Source organism: Lepidochelys kempii, chromosome 7 (assembly GCF_965140265.1).
Source record: "Lepidochelys kempii isolate rLepKem1 chromosome 7, rLepKem1.hap2, whole genome shotgun sequence".
Classification (NCBI taxonomy): domain Eukaryota; kingdom Metazoa; phylum Chordata; order Testudines; family Cheloniidae; genus Lepidochelys; species Lepidochelys kempii.
Genome location: NC_133262.1, coordinates 47992658 through 48014729, shown reverse-complemented (window position 1 = coordinate 48014729; position 22072 = coordinate 47992658). Strand labels below are relative to the sequence as shown.

General features: G+C 54.0%; 1 protein-coding gene across 6 annotated transcripts in view; it reads right to left on the bottom strand.

Moving 5' to 3' along the window:
* Window positions 1-22072, bottom strand: part of CACNA2D2 (calcium voltage-gated channel auxiliary subunit alpha2delta 2) — a 587011-nt gene that overhangs the window by 66464 nt on the left and 498475 nt on the right. For all 6 annotated transcript variants that reach the window (XM_073352554.1, XM_073352555.1, XM_073352560.1 and 3 more), the window contains 4 exons: window positions 18638-18796; window positions 10620-10727; window positions 5285-5363; window positions 1418-1467 (listed from right to left, as the gene is read on the bottom strand). In XM_073352554.1, the coding sequence (XP_073208655.1) occupies window positions 1418-1467; window positions 5285-5363; window positions 10620-10727; window positions 18638-18796 (396 nt within the window). The remainder of the gene's footprint in view (window positions 1-1417; window positions 1468-5284; window positions 5364-10619; window positions 10728-18637; window positions 18797-22072) is intronic.

The following is a 22072-nucleotide window of genomic DNA, read 5'->3' as shown; positions in this document are numbered from 1 at the left end:
GCTAATAACTCGTCCCCAGCTCTCACTTGCCGCCTGTCACCTTGAACAGCCTGACAGACCAGATGGCGCCGCTCGCTCTGCTCCGTGTGGATTAAAGCATGAAGTTTAATAACTAGCCACTTAAGGAGGGAAGGGAAAAACGGGTCCAAGAAGAGGGCCATTCGTTTCAATAATGCAGCTCATCAGGCTCTGTGACGGGTACCTAGTTTCTGCTCTCCTTTCCCAACGTGGACTCAGGTCACACTGAAATGGGTCTGGAGGCCCCAGCTGGGCACCCCATAGATGTCTGTCTGCAATGTGTACTCAGTAATTCAGGGCGCTTGGAGGTTTGGCCTCAGGAAACATTCAAGGCTGGGACAGCAGGGTGAGTGGGCTGCTGGTGGGGACTGAGAGGCATCTGCAGAACAGGGTGGAATGGCCAGGCAGGGTTTGCAGCTTGCAGATTTAATTGATCCCAAGGCCAGAATGGGGCACTGTGATCACATAGAAGATCAGACTAGATAACCCCGGCCAGCGAACTTCCCCAGAATAATTCCTACTGTACCAGTGCAGAGTCCAAGGGGTAGCGGTGAGGTTCTATAAAACACAGCCAATCTGGATTTAAAAATCGCCAGTGATGGATGAGCTGTTCTTGAGGCAGGGGGTGAGAGAGGAGACATTTCTCCCAGTGAAGTCCACTCGGATCAGAGCCAGCTTTGGCCCTTTGATCTGACTCCCTTTGGCCCCAGTCCTGGGCAGAGGGAAGTCCCTGCCAGCACCTGCACTTCTGTCCCCATACTTCTGAGGCGGTGCTGCCCGTGCACCAAAGAGGTGTTCAAGCCCCGCTGCAGGAACAGGGGTAAAACCTTCAGCTGCGAAGGCCGTGTCTGCACTAGCATTCCCCACTTGATCTACCACCACTGCAGGTCCTGTGGCATGCTCTGGGGTAGAGGAGTCGCCAGCAGCATTCTACCCCTGTGCTCGGTGCCATGCTAGCCAGCAGGGTGGCAACAATGCTGGCAGACAGCGTGCACCAGGGCCCTTACTGGGGCTGGGGCAGCAGTGGGGGATTCCAGGGGAGAAAATCTAGCACAGGCCCAGCCAGCCCCGTCCAGTGGCAACATTACCGGGCTTGCTGGCAGACAATCCAGTGGCTGGGAGATGATGCCAGCTAAGGACAACGTGGAAAGAGGTGCCTGTGTGTAAGCATAAGGGCCGTTAACTCCCCTTTGGATTGGCTTCTCCTCCATCAGCTGGAGTCCTACCCCAGCACTGGGTGTCTCTCTCAGAGCCCAAGCCGCTGGGTCCGATGCAGGAACCCCAGGAGCCAGTTCTCTAGCTTGCATCATGCAGGAGGTCAGACTAGAGGGATCATCTGACCTTCCTGCCAGTGGACCTCTAGGTGTATGTGTGCTGGGGGCCAGGTGTGGCTCCTTACCTGTGTGTTGATTCGGATGGCCCCAATGGAGGGAATTTCGAAGTAGTAACCTATGCAGAGAAACAAAGCAGGGAGCTGTAGAAACATGCCCATTGCACATAGCCTGGTACCTCCCCATTCGCCCTTTCCCCAATGCCCTTCCTCCTCACAGCCTCAGAGCCACGAGGATGTGATCCCAAAGTCCCACGGGTACCACCTGCAGGGATCCCTGAGCTAGAGCCCCAGGCCCTGGAGACAACGGGCCCTGGGTGGGAAGAAGGAGCCAGCAATGGACGGGGGAGCAGGATACCCAGTCGCTCTCTTTGGATTGAAACCAGGATGGGATTCTACAGGCAAACAAACAGATGGGGCTGTGAAAAAACCAGAAGGACAGGAGCTGTAAGGACCAGAACAAGAAATGAATCCTACAGGGCAGGAGCAAAGGGTAAGCACAAAGCTGGGGGTGGGTGGAGCCCAGGGCTGGCAGAGCAGGGGGCTGTGGGTCAGGAGTGATGGAGATGGGCAGAACTTATGGGTGGGAGCCCAGGGCTGGGACAGTGGGGGTGGAGGAGCTGTGGGTTGGGATTCAGAGGTACTGGCAGGGCTGTGGGCATGGAGGGGAGCCCAGGGCAGGGATAGCAGGGGGCTGTGGGTTGGGATTGAAGGGTATGGGCAGAGCTGGAGGGGAGGAAGAGGGGGACAGCAGGGCTGGAATAGCATGGGGGATGCAGGTCCGAATGAGCTGTAGGATCAGGCCCATGTGGAAGAACCTGAGCCCAGGCTCTGCTGCAGTTGTCAGTCTACAGAGCATTCACACCATGCCACACAAAGCCCTGGGAATTCAGGAGGCAGTTTGTAAAGTGCCCCTCCCCCACATAAAATGATAATGAGGCATCAATCAGCTTTAAAACAGACCAGTGATTTGGGAAGCCTGTCAGTGGTCACTTTTGATCTTCGACGCCCCCTTGTAGCAAAACCAAGTGACATAGCAATTCTGCCTCAGTTTCCCCTCCATTGCTGGAGTGATCACTATCTAGCCCAGGGATCTCAAACTCAAATCACTACGAGGGTCACATGAGGCCTAATACATTGGCCTGAGGGCCGCACCACTGACACCTTTTCATACAAACATACAAAAGCCCCCGCCTCTGCCCCTGCTCCCACTCCACCCCTTCCCCAAAGTCCTTGCCCCAACTCCGCCCCCTCCTTGCCCCTATTCCAACCCCTTTCCAAAATCCCAGCCCTGCCTCTTCTCCGCCTCCTCCCCTGAGCGTGCAGCTCCCCGCTCCTCCCTCTCCTTCCTGGAAAGTCCTGAGCGCTGGGAGGTAGGCGGAGGAGCAGGGAGGCAGTGTGGTCGGGTGTGGGGTGAGGGGCAGAGTGGGGGGAATTGGCGCCTACGGCAGGCTGCAGAAAATAGCTCCGCGGGCCGCATGCAGCCCGTGGGCCGCGTGTTTGAGACCCCTGATCTAGCCTGCCTGTTGATTTTTTGCTACAGCCTCTGCCCTCTTGCCAGGTCACTAGTGATCCTATTCCCTTGCAGAGTGTTCGAGTCCCATGGATCAGGAGGCCAGTCGCCCTAGGTAAGGGGTGTACATTGCTGGTCTCTTCAAAGCATGGCTTGCCAGTTCAAGGCCTTAGTAAAACCTCTTGCTAGGTTTGGCACGGGAACCCAGAGACCCTGTCTGAACCCGTCAGAGTCACCCTGGGGGCTGCTCTTTGAGAGGATCCGGTTTCTTGGGCAGCATCTCACCAGTCTCTGGCTGAAGGCTCCTGCTCCTAAGCCTCCCTGGTAGCCACCCCTCCCATCCACTCCACAGCTCTCTTATCTCCACAGCCCAGCTGTGAGGCCAACCATTAGCCCAGCTAAGCAGGCCGGCAGCTTTCCCTAGTAACACTCCAGCAGCCGAGAGCATGTGCTCCCCTGGCGCCGGGGCCCAGCGTGAATCCCCTGAAAGAGGTCGATTTGCAGAGAGTGGGTTCTCTGCATCCACTGAAAATCAGGCTCCCAAATCACGGGTCACCTTCCAAAACCTTGGCACTCGTATGCTGAGTGAGACGCAGAACCGGGACCGCACCCCAAGAGTCCATTGCTGTAACCGCTGGACAGCCCCGGGTCCCCATGAGCGAGACATGGAAGGGAGTTGATAAGCCATAACGAGCATTACCCGCTGTGGGGCTGCAGCGTGGTAACTGAGACTCAAGTAGAGCTAAGAGGGGTGAGGAACAGACACTGTAGGCGCATGGTGCATGAATTCCTAGACGTGCTGGGACTGCGAAGGGCACCGAGACGATAGCTGAATTAACTAGCCCGGGGCTTGGTGGGTGCCTGCGACTGATACAGCCAGGTGAGGGGGAGATCCCTGGCCAGGGACAAAGGAGAGCCAGAAGCAGTGCTGGCTAGGGAAGAGGCAGAGACGGGTGGCAGCAGGTAGAGAGGAGGGAGAGAGACTCGCAGGAATGGAGAGGTGGGGAGGGAGAGTCCCTGGCAGAGAATGGAGCCAGGAGGCTGCTGAAGAAGCCCGGGGAAGCGATATGCAGTGGGCTCAGTGAGCGGTGGTGTGAGTACAGAGTGAAGGCTCCTCACAGCTCCCCCACAGAGCAGGCCGTAGGGAGAGAGCTTGGCATGGCAGACACGTTCTTCAGGCAGGAAAGGAGGCAGGCTGAAGGCAGGAGGGGAGAGCGCTGGGCCAGGCCGAGTGGGCAGAGCCCCATGTCAGGCCTCTCCAAGCAGTGTGGGGAGAGGGGGGGGACTAGCTGCCTCAGCTTATCCCTGGTCCTGAGTCAGCTCCCAGGGGGAGGCTCACTGCTCCTTGGAGCCCAGTTGGCTCCTTTGCTCATGGAACCCCGCCCCCCAACCCCACTCCTGGGCAGCTCTGCTACAGGGTGAGGCCCTCCCCATAATCTGCTCCATGCCCCCTAGTCTGCACTCGTGGCAGTGACCCCCACAAGCAGTTCCCCCTCCCCTATGTGTGGGGGTCCTGCACATGCCATCCGGCTCCCCTGGCAGACGGGGTCCCCAGTGGGCACAGAACCGACACAGGGATGACTGCCTCTCCCTTTACAGGCAACTACATGCCGGCAAACGGTGCCTGCCTGGCCGCCCTGGAGCCCTCTATCCAGACAGCAAAGGCAGAGCAAACTTCCCATACACCTCGTCTGCCACTCAGTGCAACAGAACTGCCCGAGGGCGAGGGCACCTCAGCCCGGTCCTTGGCCCCTCTCCTGGGGTGAGCCTGGCTAGGTGCTGGGGTGCACTGTTTTCTGTGCAGTCCAGCTTCGAAGGAGAGGCTGGGGCGGTAAGCAGCACACAGCACTGGCTCCCAGGGTGACTTTGTATCCTCTCTCCACCTCGGCCACTGAGGAAAGTCAGACCAGGAGGGGGCGCTTTGCTTGTGTGGATGGAAAGCACAGACGCCTTCTGTCTGCGAAGGGTAACTGCCCTGCGCTTTCCCTGCAGGCTCCCAATCAGCCAGCAGATGGCACTCTTGGGTTAGGTTTGTTGTGTTGCGGGGCTCTGAGAAGCTCTGGATAACAGGCAGAGACTATTTGGAGAGTCTTGTGAATTGCACTGTGAGTCACAGAGTGCCGAGCCTGGAACCCTGGCTCCGCGCTGGGCCCCCGACCCCAAAATGCCAGAGCATGAGGAGCAAGACATCAGCTGGACCCTCCAGTTAAACAATGTAGCAGCAAAGCCGCAGCCCTGTACCTCGGAGGTTAGATCTGTCTGCGGTGGGCAATGCCATCCAACCATCGAGCGGGGTGAGCTTCCCCACAGCAGAGTCCGGCCCACGCCGCTGAGAGCCCGGCCGGTGGGAGCTGCCCCCCTCCCCGCCTTACCCCACTGTTCATGGCGTGCTGGCTATTCCCCCCGAGCGCTGTCCTACTTACCTTTGTTGGCACAAGCCATCCACTGCAGGGGGGTCACGTCGTAGTTGTGCTGCCCCACCGAGAAGGTGAACACTCGCACCTGGGGGAAGGGGGGCAGGTTAGTAACGGGGGACAGACTAACTGCACTACGCCCCAGGATGTCTCAGCACTAGAGCACAATGCCACAAGAGCTGGGCCGTGTACCCGCTCAGGCTGAAGGCCCTCACTGAGCTAGCTGGCCTGGCTGGGCTTGGGGCACTGCAGTGCAGGAGCCCAGGGCTGCAAGCTGAAGCCAGACAATCTGAAACTAGAAACAAGGCAAAAATGTTTCACAGTGAAGGTGACCAAGCACTGGAACGAGCTCCAAGGGAAGCCTTCATCCATTGGTGTCTTCAAATCCAGCTTGGCTGCCTTGGCGTTAGCCAAACCCAGGTTAGCGGGCTTGGCACAGGGGCAACTGGGTGTGGTTCTCTGGCCTGCAGGAGGCCAGCCTGGACGATCCGATGGCCCCTTCTGCCCTCAAACTCTAGGAATCGATGAGCATAGCAGTGTGGTCTAGTGGACGGAGCATGGGACTGGGAGACAGAAGCTCCCAAGTTCTTCTTCTTCTCCTAAGGCCCCCACTTGAAACCAGAGCCTCCCTGTACAAACACAGCGAGAGACAGTCTCATACAACTGAAAAGGCAAGACAGGGACAAGGAGCCAGAGACGTGAAGTGACTTGCCCAATAGCACACAGCATAGACAGGCAGTGATTGAGCTGGGCAGAGTGCCCAGCTCTCCCGAGTCTCAGTCTTGTGCCCCTCCCCACTAGAACATGCTGCCTCTGACGTCCACCCACCATTCCACTGATGGATCTTCCACTGATCCTGTCTGTGGTCTGGTTCACTCCCTGTGTGCACCCTGGACTTAGGGCCAGCCTGGGAAAGGCATTTAGGCACTGTTTTGCTCTGTGTTGCTATGCCTAACTAATTTAGGAGCCTGAGTCCCATTGACTTTCAATCAGTCAGTTAGGCATTGCTTTGCTCAGGTGGGTTGTGAGGCTTTGAAAATGTTATTACAATCTAAAGTGAAGAAAATCTCGCTCCCCATAGATCCTCAGTCTTTAAGGTCCAGTATTTTCTGTGAACCCCTCGAAGCACCCCGATCGAATCAGCTTAGCACTGTGACTATCAAGACACTTATTACTCTTGCCTTTACAGTAAACGCACGGGTGGGGGTAGGAAAATGTTTGACTTCCACCTGATCTAGACACTTCTTTGAGCCAAGCAGCAGCTGTAGACTACAGCTCCCAGCAAGCAACACTCTATCTGAGTCTAGATTAAATTATTATAAGGTGGGTGCAAAACTTGCTGAAAGACCGTACTCAAAGTGTAGTTATCAATGATTTGCTGTCAGACTGGGAGGATGTATATAGTAGGGTCCTGTAGGGGTCAGTCTTGGGTCCATTACAATTCAATATTTTCATTAATGACTTGGATGATGGAGTGGAGAGTGTGCTTACAAAATATACAAGGGACACCAAGCTGCCATGGGTTGGCAGCACTTTGGAGAACAGGATTAGAATTCAAAATGACCTTGACAAATTGAAGAATTGGTCTGAAATCAACAAGATGAAATTCAGTAGAGACAAGTGCAACATATGGCACGTGGAAGAAAAAAAATCAAATGCACAGCTACAAAATGGGGACTAACTAGGTGACTGTGCTGCTGAAAAGGATCTGGGGGTTAGAGTGGATCAAACTGAATATGAGTCAACAACGTGACACAGTTGCAAAAAGAGCTAATATCATTCTGGGGTGTATTAACAGGAGTGTCGCATGTAAGACACAGGAGGTCATTGTCCTGCTCTGCTCGGCACTGTTGAGGCCCCAGCTGAAGTGCTGGGTCCAATTCTGGGTGCCACACTTTGGGAAAGATGTGGACAAACTGGAGAGAATATAGAGGAGAGCAACAACAATGATCAAAGGTTTAGAAAACCTGACCTGCGAAGAAAGATTAAAAAATGGAGTGTTTAGTCTTGAGATAAGAAGACTGGGGGACTGGGGGGAGGAAGGGGGGGGACAACACACCTGATAACAGTCTTCAAATATGTTAAGGACTGTTACAAAGAAGATGGTGATTAATTGTTGCCCACACCCACTGACAGTAGGACAAGAAGCAATGGGTTTAATCTGCAGTCAGGGCCATTTAGGTTCGATATTAGGAAAAACTGTCTAACTCTCCCGATAGTTCAGCTCTGGAACAGGCCTCCAAGGAAGGTTGTGGAATCCCTGTTACTGGAGGGTTTTAAGACTAGGTTGGACAAACACCGTCAGAGGTAGTCTAGGCTGACCCTCCAGTCCTCCCCAGCAATCAAAGGGATGCTTGGCCCATGGAGGCTGGACTAATGAATGTGGAGCAGCTCCACTTCTGCTGCATGGTCTGGGCTGGAGAGGATTCCCTGCTCCCCCTTGCCGAGTTACTGGGGAGATGGATGGGGGTCACAGGCTGGCAGGGAAAGGAACCATCTGGGCACAACCCTCCTGCCTCCTGGGGACTCCTCTCCCATGGTCCCACAGCCCCTTGAGAGCACTGAGGTGCTCCCATTCCGCTCTCTTCCAGCCCAGCTCTCCTGTGACACATCCCCTGTGTACCAACAGCCCGGGCGAGGGAGCTCTGCACATTTCCTTCCCTGGCACTTCAGCACAGGTAATAAGACAGCCCTGGCATGTGAGCCGTCCCATTACAGGGGCAGTGGCTCAGTGCAGGACCAGGCGGGCAGGAAGGACAGACGTTGTAATAGTTCCCATCAAATGAGGTGGAATCAGGTGATAAAGCCAATGCCTGTTTCCCCTTTCCTTGTGATGAACTGGCGCATGGCAAAGCAGCTCCAGAGATTCACTCCCTGCCCCCTCACAGGGCTTCTCACCCACCTTTCCCGACTCATGCTCAATCCCCTACTCGTGATGGGCAGCCCCAGGAAGGGACGGAGGAAGCAGGTCAATGATACCACCTCTGCCCACCTCGTTGGCTCATTCACAGCACGTTGCTCCCAGGGAGAAACCCCATTGCATTTCCCGGGTATGTCTTTGCCTGCTCTTCTGCCCCTGACATGAGACTCTGTGCACTAGATCCCTGTCTTGTGCTATGCAGGCACGACCCATTCTCTGCCAGGCCCACCCCTTGCATCCCCAACCTTTTGTCCATCCCCTTTGCTCTGAAGAGGATGGAACAGCCAGATCTCTTCGTAGCTTGCAAGATTCCCCTGAGCTCAGAGCTGGGCTGCAGCAGCTCCACCTTTGGCTCAGTGCCCTTTGGGACTCAGCCCTTGTGTCTATGCACAAGGGACAGCACAAGGCAGTGGCCGTGCAAATTTCCCCTCCCTTGTGCCTCTGGAGGGCTGGACTCAAAGGAGAGCTCAGGCCTTGGCTACCCTGAAGGTTTGCCCTGGTCCCACAACCTGTGCAGCTGCACCGAGATGGGGTTCACTGCAATTTGCATCAGTGGATCACACCCCGTTTTCAGAACCCAGTGTAAATCACGGCTTCCCCTGCACATACTAGGGGTCTGCTCTGGTGGCTGGAATCCAGGCAAATTCCGAGTCCAGACAGCCCTCCATCGCCATGGCCCTTAGCCTCTCACTTGAGACTGTAACCTAACTAATGCCAGGGTGGCAGTGGCTTTTGTCTTGTGGATACTCGCAGCGGGCTGAGAACAGAGCACTCATTTCACACAGGCCACCAAACTTCCATTGCATGGGGCTGACTTTTGGTCTCCATCGAGCTTGAATCCAAAGGCTGCTTTTCCCACTCCCACCTCAGTGGGATCACTGCTCAGCAGGGACCTGCTCTGGTCATGACAGTCCCCACCTGCCAGACCAGCACCCTTTAACCTGGGCTTTCCTTACACATGCGTAATGTAGCAATAGGTGCACACAGCATCAAATCCTGCCTTCACCTATCCCCTGTGCAACCCCACTGCAATTAGCCATGCTGCCTGGGCAGGGCTCTGGGCTATTCTGTTTGGAGTGCCCGTTAGTGGTAGGTCTAAATACAACACTTCTTAGTACAAGAAAGGCCTGATAGACTACCAAGTATCAGAGGGGTAGCCGTGTTAGTCTGTATCCACAAAAACAACGAAGAGTCCGGTGGCACCTTAAAGACGAACAGATTTATTTGGGCATAAGCTTTCAGAGCTGGTTTTTCACCCATGAAAGCTTATGCCCAAATAAATCTGTTCGTCTTTAAGGTGCCACCGGATTCCTCGTTGTGTCTGATAGACTACATTACCCAGAATCCTTAACAGGAAGCAGCGTGTGCCTGTGGTAGTAGAGTGGATCAGTACAGCTCGGTGGAGCCTGAGCTGCAAACCTTAGGTTATTCCTTACAAAAATGGCTCCAAAGCCACATGTGTCCAGCACCCCAGGATGGGACCCTTTTCTCTAGGCAGTGGAACAGCAACTTGTTAGCCACTGTGTTCCTCAGTGAGCAAATGGAGAGAGAGAGAGAGAGAGAGAGTGTGTGTAAGTCTGCATTGCGGGATCTGCTCTTAAAAGCCAGGAGGTTTCCCTGCCCCCAGGCCTGCTAATGCAATGCATACATAGCTTGCCTCCACCCAAGGGGATGCCTTTGCCTTATCAGCCTGCCTGTTATCTCACCAAACCCTTCATTGCAAACCTGGAGAGAGTGAAAGTCTGTAGGTATGTAAATGTTAACTGGGGCAGGATATAGGCCCTCCGTCATCCGCTCCGACCAAGCCTCTCGGGGCCCAGAGGGAGACAGAAATGACTCGCTCTTGCCTGGAAACTGCAGAATACACTGAAAATGGACATTTCATATCAGCTTTTAAATGCAGCACCATAAAGGGCTGTGATGTAAACCTCGGACCTGCGTCCCTGCCTTGCTACAGTGGCTGCCGCTCTTGTAGCATTCCCTACAGCACCCCCTGCAGGGAGAGGCTGGGGCTGGCATAGCTGGGAACTCCCCCACAGCCAGCACTCCTGCCCCCTCCCCACAGCGCCCCCTGCTGAGAGAGGCTGGGGCTGGAGTAGCGGCGAGCTCCCCCCACAGCTCCCCCACAGCCAGCACTCCTGCCCTGCTCCCCACAGCGCCTCCTGCTGGGAAAGGCTGAGAAGTGAAATAGCTGGGCGTCTTCCAAAAGCCAATGCTCCTACCCAATTCCTCGCAATGCCTCTGGCTGGGAGAGGCTAGGAGTAGAGCCCAAGAAACAAACGCACAGCACACAGCAGCCTGGTATTCTGGGGTAAGAAACGAACACACATACTGCCTGTTGGAGCGCGGGCAGTGCTCATGGGCTGCACTAGGACCAGGACCACGTCAGCAGGGGATTGGTGTGTCTAATACCAGAGCACTCACCGTTTTATTGGGCCAGTTGTACTTCTCAAACACATCCTGGACCCGGTCTTCCCCACCATCGGTGAACATCATGATCATCTTATTGCAGTTGGCTCGCGTGATGTTGGACTGCAACCAAGAGAAAAAACAGAGTGAGGGCAGGCCCTGGAAGGGACAGAGCACATCGACTGCCTCTGTCATGCTCCTGGGTTAAACCAATGCACGGGCTTCTGCTAAGAAAGGCTGTATACAGTGTGTGTGTGTGTGTGTCTACTATACACAGCAACAAACTGGCTGGGGTATTGTGCCCCACTGTCTGCTGCTGGATGGGATCAGAACTACTCCATCATGTGTCATATGCCCTATCCTGCTGGCATCTATGGGGGACTCTCCTTTGGCTCAGATAATGTGTTTGGAGCACAGAGGGTGTGAGTTTTATCACAACGGTCACTCTGACGTTCTGGGAGGCCCCTATGTCCGGAATAGTAACCACCGTGTCCTCCAAGGTGCCTACAGAATTGTTTTTGTATTGTACGTGTGGGTGCCTATACATGTCTAAGAGTGAGAACAACACATCCATATAACATGTCCCCGTTCTCAGGGCAGCAGGGATGAAGAGCTCAGAAGCGCCTGTCAAGAAGCAGCCCTGGTGATGAGAAGCATCGGTCGCAGTATCATCCCACTCAGGCCATTACACCTGCTGCAACTTCCTTCCTATTCACTGAAGCCAGGAAGGACCTAGGAGGTTATCTGGCTGATTCCCCTTGGCCAGCAAAGTTGGGCTCCCTGTTCTCCAGCCTAGTCTGAAATGAGCCAGGCCATGGAGTGCCCGCTGCTCTCCTGGGGAGAGGAGGTCCCCAGAAGTCTCGTCTGAGATTCAGACCCAATTTCCCTTCCCAGACCTAGCCCAGGCACTTTGGGCTCTGGAAGGGAAGGGAATGGGAAGCAGAAGGGGCCAAGGCCAGCTGTGCTCTGAGGATGCCATGATCCAGCAACGAGAACCATTGAGGACCCCCCAGTGCTTGCTGCTGGACAGCCCAGGGTAATTCTGCCTCTGCCTGGGATGAGTGAAAGGAAGCTGTCAGAGGGGCCAGCAGGGGCCAGAGAGCCATGCCTGCACCACAGGACCTGCCCAGACAGGGAGAAAAGAGCAATATGGAACTGGAAGACCTCTCAACTGGGCACACAATGGACAGTGGGAAAGGCTGGGGCTGGAGTACCTGGCCCTGCCCCCTCCCCAGAGCGCCTCTTGCTGGGAGAGGCTGGGGCAGCCAGGAGCACCAGGGCAGCCATTGGTAATTCCTCTCCTATACACCTGTCTCTCTTGCTGCTCAAATGGTGACAAACCCCAAATCTACCTAATTCCCTTGTCAGGTTTGGCTGCATCTCATGGTCTCTCCAGGGAGGGTTTGGAATCCATGTGAGTGCCCAGGGCTGCAAGCCACCCTGCGCGTTTCCACTCGCAAACAGAGATGTGTGCATATGCGTCCACAACAGTGTGCGTGTGTGCACGTGGATGTGTGAATACAGCAGGGTGTGCGCACGCACGTGCACAGCAGCGTGTGTGTGTGCACGTGTACCGCAGTGTGTGCATGTGTGAGTACAGCAGTGTGTGTGTGCATGTGTACCGCAGTGTGTGCACGTGTGAGTACAGCAGTGTGTGTGTGCACGTGTACCGCAGTGTGTGCACGTGTGAGTACAGCAGTGTGTGTGCACGTGTACCGCAGTGTGTGCACGTGTGAGTACAGCAGTGTGTGTGTGCACGTGTACTGCAGTGTGTGCACGTGTGAGTACAGCAGTGTGTGTGTGCACGTGTACCGCAGTGTGTGCACGTGTGAGTACAGCAGTGTGTGTGCACGTGTACCGCAGTGTGTGCACGTGTGAGTACAGCAGTGTGTGTGTGCATGTGTACCGCAGTGTGTGCACGTGTGAGTACAGCAGTGTGTGTGTGCACGTGTACCGCAGTGTGTGCATGTGTGAGTACAGCAGTGTGTGTGCACGTGTACCGCAGTGTGTGCATGTGTGAGTACAGCAGTGTGTGTGTGCACGTGTACCGCAGTGTGTGCACGTGTGAGTACAGCAGTGTGTGTGCACGTGTACCGCAGTGTGTGCACGTGTGAGTACAGCAGTGTGTGTGCACGTGTACCGCAGTGTGTGCATGTGTGAGTACAGCAGTGTGTGTGTGCATGTGTACCGCAGTGTGTGCACGTGTGAGTACAGCAGTGTGTGTGCACGTGTACCGCAGTGTGTGCACGTGTGAGTACAGCAGTGTGTGTGCACGTGTACCGCAGTGTGTGCACGTGTGAGTACAGCAGTGTGTGTGCACGTGTACCGCAGTGTGTGCATGTGTGAGTACAGCAGTGTGTGTGTGCACGTGTACTGCAGTGTGTGCACGTGTGAGTACAGCAGTGTGTGTGTGCATGTGTACCGCAGTGTGTGCATGTGTGAGTACAGCAGTGTGTGTGTGCATGTGTACCGCAGTGTGTGTGTGCACGTGTACCGCAGTGTGTGCATGTGTGAGTACAGCAGTGTGTGTGTGCATGTGTACCGCAGTGTGTGCACGTGTGAGTACAGCAGTGTGTGTGCACGTGTACCGCAGTGTGTGCACGTGTGAGTACAGCAGTGTGTGTGTGCACGTGTACCGCAGTGTGTGCACGTGTGAGTACAGCAGTGTGTGTGCACGTGTACCGCAGTGTGTGCACGTGTGAGTACAGCAGTGTGTGTGCACGTGTACCGCAGTGTGTGCACGTGTGAGTACAGCAGTGTGTGTGCACGTGTACCGCAGTGTGTGCACGTGTGAGTACAGCAGTGTGTGTGTGCACGTGTACCGCAGTGTGTGCACGTGTGAGTACAGCAGTGTGTGTGTGCACGTGTACCGCAGTGTGTGCACGTGTGAGTACAGCAGTGTGTGTGTGCACGTGTACCGCAGTGTGTGCACGTGTGAGTACAGCAGTGTGTGTGCACGTGTACCGCAGTGTGTGCACGTGTGAGTACAGCAGTGTGTGTGCACGTGTACCGCAGTGTGTGCACGTGTGAGTACAGCAGTGTGTGTGCACGTGTACCGCAGTGTGTGCACGTGTGAGTACAGCAGTGTGTGTGCACGTGTACCGCAGTGTGTGCACGTGTGAGTACAGCAGTGTGTGTGTGCACGTGTACCGCAGTGTGTGCACGTGTGAGTACAGCAGTGTGTGTGCACGTGTACCGCAGTGTGTGCACGTGTGAGTACAGCAGTGTGTGTGTGCACGTGTACCGCAGTGTGTGCACGTGTGAGTACAGCAGTGTGTGTGTGCACGTGTACCGCAGTGTGTGCATGTGTGAGTACAGCAGTGTGTGTGCACGTGTACCGCAGTGTGTGCACGTGTGAGTACAGCAGTGTGTGTGTGCATGTGTACCGCAGTGTGTGCACGTGTGAGTACAGCAGTGTGTGTGCACGTGTACCGCAGTGTGTGCACGTGTGAGTACAGCAGTGTGTGTGTGCACGTGTACCGCAGTGTGTGCACGTGTGAGTACAGCAGTGTGTGTGTGCATGTGTACCGCAGTGTGTGCACGTGTGAGTACAGCAGTGTGTGTGCACGTGTACCGCAGTGTGTGCACGTGTGAGTACAGCAGTGTGTGTGTGCACGTGTACCGCAGTGTGTGCATGTGTGAGTACAGCAGTGTGTGTGTGCATGTGTACCGCAGTGTGTGCACGTGTGAGTACAGCAGTGTGTGTGCACGTGTACCGCAGTGTGTGCACGTGTGAGTACAGCAGTGTGTGTGCACGTGTACCGCAGTGTGTGCATGTGTGAGTACAGCAGTGTGTGTGCACGTGTACCGCAGTGTGTGCATGTGTGAGTACAGCAGTGTGTGTGCACGTGTACCGCAGTGTGTGCACGTGTGAGTACAGCAGTGTGTGTGTGCATGTGTACCGCAGTGTGTGCACGTGTGAGTACAGCAGTGTGTGTGCACGTGTACCGCAGTATGTGCATGTGTGAGTACAGCAGTGTGTGTGCACGTGTACCGCAGTGTGTGCACGTGTGAGTACAGCAGTGTGTGTGTGCACGTGTACTGCAGTGTGTGCACGTGTGAGTACAGCAGTGTGTGTGCGCGTGTACCGCAGTGTGTGCACGTGTGAGTACAGCAGTGTGTGTGCACGTGTACCGCAGTGTGTGCACGTGTGAGTACAGCAGTGTGTGTGTGCACGTGTACCGCAGTGTGTGCATGTGTGAGTACAGCAGTGTGTGTGTGCATGTGTACCGCAGTGTGTGCATGTGTGAGTACAGCAGTGTGTGTGTGCACGTGTACCGCAGTGTGTGCACGTGTGAGTACAGCAGTGTGTGTGTGCGCGTGTACCGCAGTGTGTGCACGTGTGAGTACAGCAGTGTGTGTGTGCACGTGTACCGCAGTGTGTGCATGTGTGAGTACAGCAGTGTGTGTGTGCATGTGTACCGCAGTGTGTGCATGTGTGAGTACAGCAGTGTGTGTGTGCATGTGTACCGCAGTGTGTGCATGTGTGAGTACAGCAGTGTGTGTGTGCATGTGTACCGCAGTGTGTGTGTGCATGTGTACCGCAGTGTGTGCATGTGTGAGTACAGCAGTGTGTGTGTGCATGTGTACCGCAGTGTGTGCACGTGTGAGTACAGCAGTGTGTGTGCACGTGTACCGCAGTGTGTGCACGTGTGAGTACAGCAGTGTGTGTGCACGTGTACCGCAGTGTGTGCATGTGTGAGTACAGCAGTGTGTGTGCACGTGTACCGCAGTGTGTGCATGTGTGAGTACAGCAGTGTGTGTGTGCATGTGTACCGCAGTGTGTGCACGTGTGAGTACAGCAGTGTGTGTGCACGTGTACCGCAGTGTGTGCACGTGTGAGTACAGCAGTGTGTGTGTGCACGTGTACCGCAGTATGTGCATGTGTGAGTACAGCAGTGTGTGTGCACGTGTACCGCAGTGTGTGCATGTGTGAGTACAGCAGTGTGTGTGTGCACATGTACTGCAGTGTGTGCACGTGTGAGTACAGCAGTGTGTGTGTGCGTGTACCGCAGTGTGTGCACGTGTGAGTACAGCAGTGTGTGTGTGCACGTGTACCGCAGTGTGTGCATGTGTGAGTACAGCAGTGTGTGTGTGCACGTGTACCGCAGTGTGTGCATGTGTGAGTACAGCAGTGTGTGTGTGCATGTGTACCGCAGTGTGTGCATGTGTGAGTACAGCAGTGTGTGTGTGCACGTGTACCGCAGTGTGTGCACGTGTGAGTACAGCAGTGTGTGTGCACGTGTACCGCAGTATGTGCATGTGTGAGTACAGCAGTGTGTGTGTGCACGTGTACCGCAGTGTGTGCACGTGTGAGTACAGCAGTGTGTGTGCACGTGTACCGCAGTATGTGCATGTGTGAGTACAGCAGTGTGTGTGTGCACGTGTACCGCAGTGTGTGCACGTGTGAGTACAGCAGTGTGTGTGTGCACGTGTACCGCAGTGTGTGCACGTGTGAGTACAGCAGTGTGTGTGTGCATGTGTACCGCAGTGTGTGTGTGCATGTGTACCGCAGTGTGTGCACGTGTGAGTACAGCAGTGTGTGTGTGTGCACGTGTACCGCAGTGTGTGCATGTGTGAGTACAGCCACGTGTGCGTGGGCGTGTGACTACAGCACGGTGTTCGTGTGTGTACAGCAGTGTGTGTACAGCGGTGAGGGTGTACGTGCATGTGTGAGTACAGCAGGGTGTGTGAGTACAGATTTCTCTGCCTCTATGCAGGACTCAGCCCAGGCTCACCATGCTGGCCATGACAAATCTGTTTTCCCTGCCTGATTCTCCAGGGGTGAAGGTGGTGGAGGTGAACTGGAGGTGGGGGCTGTCTGGACAGAAATTATGTTGTGACTATTACTGCTCAGTGATTAATAGGGCCATTCATCTTTATCTGGCCCACCGCCTTGGTGGCCTGTCTGAGCCGAGCCCTCTCACGTTGGTCCTGTGAACTTTTTAATGAAATGTAAGAGGCAGCAGTTCCTGTGAAAACTGAAATTCCAGGCCCTGAGGCTCTCCATTGATCTGGCCAGGGCTGCAGCAATAACATAAGCAGGTCCTGCCAGCAGAGCCCTGCCCCGGGACAGGCCGAGCTGAGCTTTTCCAGCCTGGGCGCTGCTGATGGCCTCATGCAGCGCTTAGCAGCTGCATGTGATACTGGGTGAGAGCCCTGAGGCAGGCATCTGTGAAGGGAACACGGTGCAATTCAAGGCGCACCCTGTGGGGGACACTGTAAGGAATGGTGAAAAGCACTGCCTGTTAGGTGCTCCCTGCTCCATTCCCAGCTTCTCTCAGAAGGGGGCGCTGTGGGGAGGGGGTTGAAGCGCTGGCTATGGGAGGAGCTCCTGGCGATGCCAGCCCCAGCCTCTCCCAGCAGGGGGTGCTGTCAGGAGGGGGCAGGAGCACTGGCTGTGGGGGGAACTCCCGGCTACTCCAGCCTCAGCCTCTGCCCAGAGGGGGTGCTGTGGGGAGGGGCATGGGACACTGGCTGTGGGGGGAGCTCCCAGCTACTCCAGCCCCAGCCTCTGCCCATAGGGGGCGCTGCAGCGAAGCAGGTACCACCCTGTTCCCCCCGGAGTTTTGCTCCCAGTGCTCTGAACAGAGCTGAAGATGTATGAAATACTCTCCAAGTCAAGCTGCAGTGTCCACTTAACGTTGGCTCTCAGTCAGTGCTGCATCCTGGCACTGCGGGGGCAGAAGTGTGGGGCTCTGTTCCAGTTAATATCCTATGGCCCAAGATCTCGTTCTCAGGTGAGCGACTGAAAAGCTGATGGCTGGCGGCCGGGGTGTGAGGGGCCTGAGGGACTGAAGAGCTCTGGACTGAGGAAGGATCAGCCATGTTACAGAGCAAAGGTCCACGCAAGGACCCACACGGACATCCCCATGGCTTGGCGGCTGCTTGGACCTATGGGCTCCAGCCCATCGCTAATGGATTTTGGAAGAGGATCCTATCAAAGACACGGAAGCTTGGAAAGGAAGGGCTGACCTGAGACTCCGAGAGGGAAATTTCCAGACATGGAGGCTTCCCTGTGAGGCTAGAGTGTGTCCAGCTGCCAGGCAGAGGCCATGGGAGAATCTCCTGTTTCCAAAAGGTCTGTTTCGACAGCATTGTCTCCTGGTTTCTTTGTGCTTTCTCATGTGTCATATCCAGCTGGTGTCTCTTGTCTTATAATTAGAGTATGCCAACACAACCCGCTTCTTTCGGTGGCGTGTCGCGTATATACCTAGCATGAGTATGAACAGCAGTATAGATGGTGAGGCACATTGTAGGTGAGTAAAGACATGCCTGAAGGATATGAGGATACTCGCTCAAGCAGTGCCTCCCATCTACACTGCTGTTTTTAGCAGCATTGTGTCCTGCTGTCTCCCCAGTGCTTGACCCTTACCCCACTGCTGGGGAAAGACTCCAGCAGTGGGGAAAGGCTCTGGCAGAGGGGAGGCAGCGACCAAAAGCTCAGCCTTTCCCCACTGCCTCCCCCTGCCAGAGCCTTTCACTGACGCGTGTAGCTACACCCTGCAGTGTGGAGGCAGCCTGCTTTTCACTGCGATGAGTAGCTATGTGTATCCTACATGCTGGTGTGCAGTGTACCCATAGTGTTAGAATGGAAGCTCTTTGGGGCAGGGACTGTCTTTCTGTTCTGTGTTTGTATAGCGTCTAGCACAACAGAGTCCTGGTGATGATGGGGGCTCCCATGGGTTATGATAATACAAATAATAAACAATAACAGCAAGGACCTTCCCCACTAGGCTGAGATCCCGAGGTGAAGAGGAGAGAAGTTCACAGAGTCACAAGATGGGGGTACCCTCTTGCAAACAGCTGATTGAACACAGTCCCCAGGCTTATGAGTTGCAGAGTCATCTGGCAGTGAATGGTCCAAGCCTCCTGCTCGGAGGCCAAGCATTTCACCTGGAAGCCTCCAGTCAGGATCCTGGAGCCCCCACCCCCAAAACCTGAGAGTCTGAGTCCTGGAACTGCCCAGGATTTTGTCCTTTGGAAGCCCCTGTGTTTGAGTCCTAAAGCCCCCCTCCCAGTCCCAGACTTACATTTTGCAGCTGGTCAAAGGCGTACTCAAAGCCAGCTTTGTAGTCGGTTGTCCCCTTGGCTACCATCTCCTGCACGTCTTCCTTGAAGACCTTCTTGTTGCGGATGTTGGCCTGGACCAGGTGCTTGAAGCAGGATACAGGTTTTGCCTTCTCGTTAAACTAGGAAGAAAGAGAGAAAGGGACCGAGCATCACAGCATGTTGGAGGGGCAGAGGGGGAACTGCAGCAGCGACGCTGTAATCCCCAACTGAAAGGCAATCGACTTGGTAGAGGAGGCAGGAAGAGAACCAAAGACTCGCCTTCCCCATAGCAAATGCTTAGTGGGTTATAAATCACAGCTCCTGGCACCGCTCAGCACTCGTAACTTATAGGGCTTCTCCATGGGACATCTACCAGCTCACGGTCCCTGTTGTGCTAAAAATAGTTTCGCCTGCCATTGTCCCTGGTGTGGCTGGGATGGATCTGTATCAGCGTAAGCGCCAAAACGCTGCCTGTAATGACTTAAATCTAGCTAAATAAAGGGCACACGCACCAGAGAGTCAAAAATCCATCCCGGATAGAAACAGGGGGCATCTCGTACTGCAGGACCCAGGAGAATGTTTCCACAACATCTCAAAGAGCTGGGCATCCTCCCCTGCAGGCATGGGCAGAGTGGGGAGCTAGCAGAGTGACAGCTTGTGGCTGGCAGAGATGGGGAGATGAGAGGAGCCTTGCCTAGTCAAGCAGCAGGCGGCAGAGAAGCTGGGTCAAGCAGTGCTGTGGTGCCCTGCAGATCTGGCCCACTGCTATAGAATACAGTCATGTAATAAAGGAACGCTGGAACCTTCCCAAGGAAGCTGGGCTGTGAACTTCTGCTGGAGAATGCCTGCCGGGCAGCAATCCACTCTAGACAGCCCAGTCTTTGGGCAAATTTGCACCTTATCGCCTTTGCTGAGATTGTCAACAAGGGGTGTGGGGCAATTAGTGCTAGTTACAATAGGGGGCTTGTGTGTTTTGTGGATACCTAGTCACTGTGGGGTGGGTGAGTGTCTAATCCAAAGCCCAATGGGAGTCCTTCCACTGACTTCCCTGGGCCTTGGATCCAGCCCTGAGAGCTGCACTGAGATCACAAACTCACTTCACACAGGCCACCAAGCGGCCATCAGCTGGCAGTGACTTGAGGCACCTGGATTTAGGACAAAGTAAAACCTGTGACCTAGAGATGAAAACACTGGGCAACAGATTCAAACCCAGGAGCCCAAAGTTAGACTCTAAATCAATAATTAGGCTCCTAAATAGATTTCCGAGGTGCTGGACACAGCAATTCTGAATGATTTCTGCAGTTACTTGGTACTTCTGAAAAAAAGGTCACTTTTATGTAGGAGCCTAGATATGGATTTAGGAACCCAAGTTTGAAAATTCTGGCCAGTACCATAACAAACCAATCCAGCAATTCACCCTGCAGTATCTCCACTACAAAATTCCCATTGTCATTCTGACAGACATTTTCTCATTCTGCTTCTGTTTTGATAAATGTGATAGAAAATGAGTAGGAGAATAAAGGGGCAATAAATCAAATACTATAATCACCTTCCTAGAAACCAGTAATTTCCAAAGAGCCTGGAATATCATCTTGCTTATCATACTGCTTTCAGCCCATAACACTCTCATTTAACGGGACACTGGCAGGAACATTTTAGTCCCTAAAATTTAGGCTTAGTAAAAACAAGACGTATCAGCTAAGACAACTAGAAATGTTCCCATTTTAAGCAAACAGTCCAGTAAAAAACAGCTTCCTTAAAACTGAACATGGCCCTTGTGTCCCAGACAGGGCAATACCCGGCTAATGCAGGAGAACCTGGAAGTGAAACTGACCAGAAGATTTAAGGGTGGCAATTTTGCAACAGAAAAGCTTCAAAAACAGACTCCAAAGAGAAACTACTGAGCTTGACTTAATATGCAAACTAGACACCATTAACTTGGGTTTGAATAGAGACTGGGAGTGGCTGGGTCATTACACATATTGAATCTATTTCCACACGTTAAGTATCCTCACACCTTCTTGTCAACTGTCTAAATGGGCCATCTTGATTATCACTACAAAAGTTTTTTCTCTTGCTGATAATAGCTCATCTTAATTAATTAGCCCCTCGCAGTTTATATGGCAACTTCCAACTTATCTGTATGTACATATATATCTTCTTACTATATGTTCCATTCTATGCATCCGATGAAGTGGGCTGTAGCCTACGAAAGCTTATGCTCTAATACATTTGTTAGTCTCTAAGGTGCCACAAGTACTCCTTTTTTTAGAAGCCACAGCAAACCTGACTAGCCTATCTTCATTGCTCCAAGCTGAGTGAAAAGCACGCAGAAAACATGATTCAAACGCAGCAGCACTTGTGTGACGGAGCTGAACACAGCCTAGATGTGACTCTGAGAGTCTGAAAACGCTTTCAGATTTAGTCTGATGGGTTTTTAGCAACCGGGGTTACATAGGCAGGATGGTCCAGTGACTAGGCCTGCTTCAGTTCCCTGCTCAACCACAGACACACTGTATGATGTTGGGAAAGTCTCTCTGTGCGTCAGTTTCCCATCTGTACCATGGGGACACTTGCCCTGTCCTGCCTCCCAGGGATGTGAGCGTATAAATACACTGGAGATCGTGAGGTGCTCAGATACATTGGTGACAGGGGTTGTATAACTACCTGAGACCGACAGAAAATGGGTCTCTTAACGATCTATCGGGCCAGATCCTCAGATGTGCTGGAACAGCATGCTGCAAACCTGAGAAGGGGAGGGAGGAGTCGGTGTACTGTCCCCTGGCAGCACGGGGTTTTCAGAGTGCAGTGTGCTTCTGCCCCTGGAGTGCCCTTTATGCTGTAGGGCGGCAGGTGTGCACCCACCCCTGGGGAATCCCCAGCTGCGCTATCAGGGCAGCTCCCCATCCCCTCTCTGCCGCCAGAAGAGGCACAAAAGGGACAGCAAGTGGACGAGGATCAGCTTGGTGATTCCTAACCTGACGCTGTCTAGTTACCCTATCAGCTGTTCACACATGCCAAACAGAGCTGTGAGCTCATGCTCAAGGCCTTGAGAAAGCATTTCCTGCCCATTTCCTCCACACCCCCAACTTCTTCTGGGACCGGAAAATCATCACAGCTCCTGCACAGGACAGGGGGAAGAGGAGGAAAAGGAGTGAGAACCGGTAGGAACCATCCCCCCAAATGAGAAATGGATGTCTAGACAGAGGTGGGATTCATTCCCCATTTCCTGAAAGTCAGGGCCCAATTAATCACTGAGCCATATCTGGCTCTCAGTTAGCATTGTGTAAATTCTGGAAGAACTGAATGGAGTTAGATGACATTTACACCAGTGTAACCAAGAGCAGAATGTATCTGTCCATGTGATTTCCCTGAGCATCTCTGGGTAGGATTTCTGCATGAAATTCAAGTGCTTT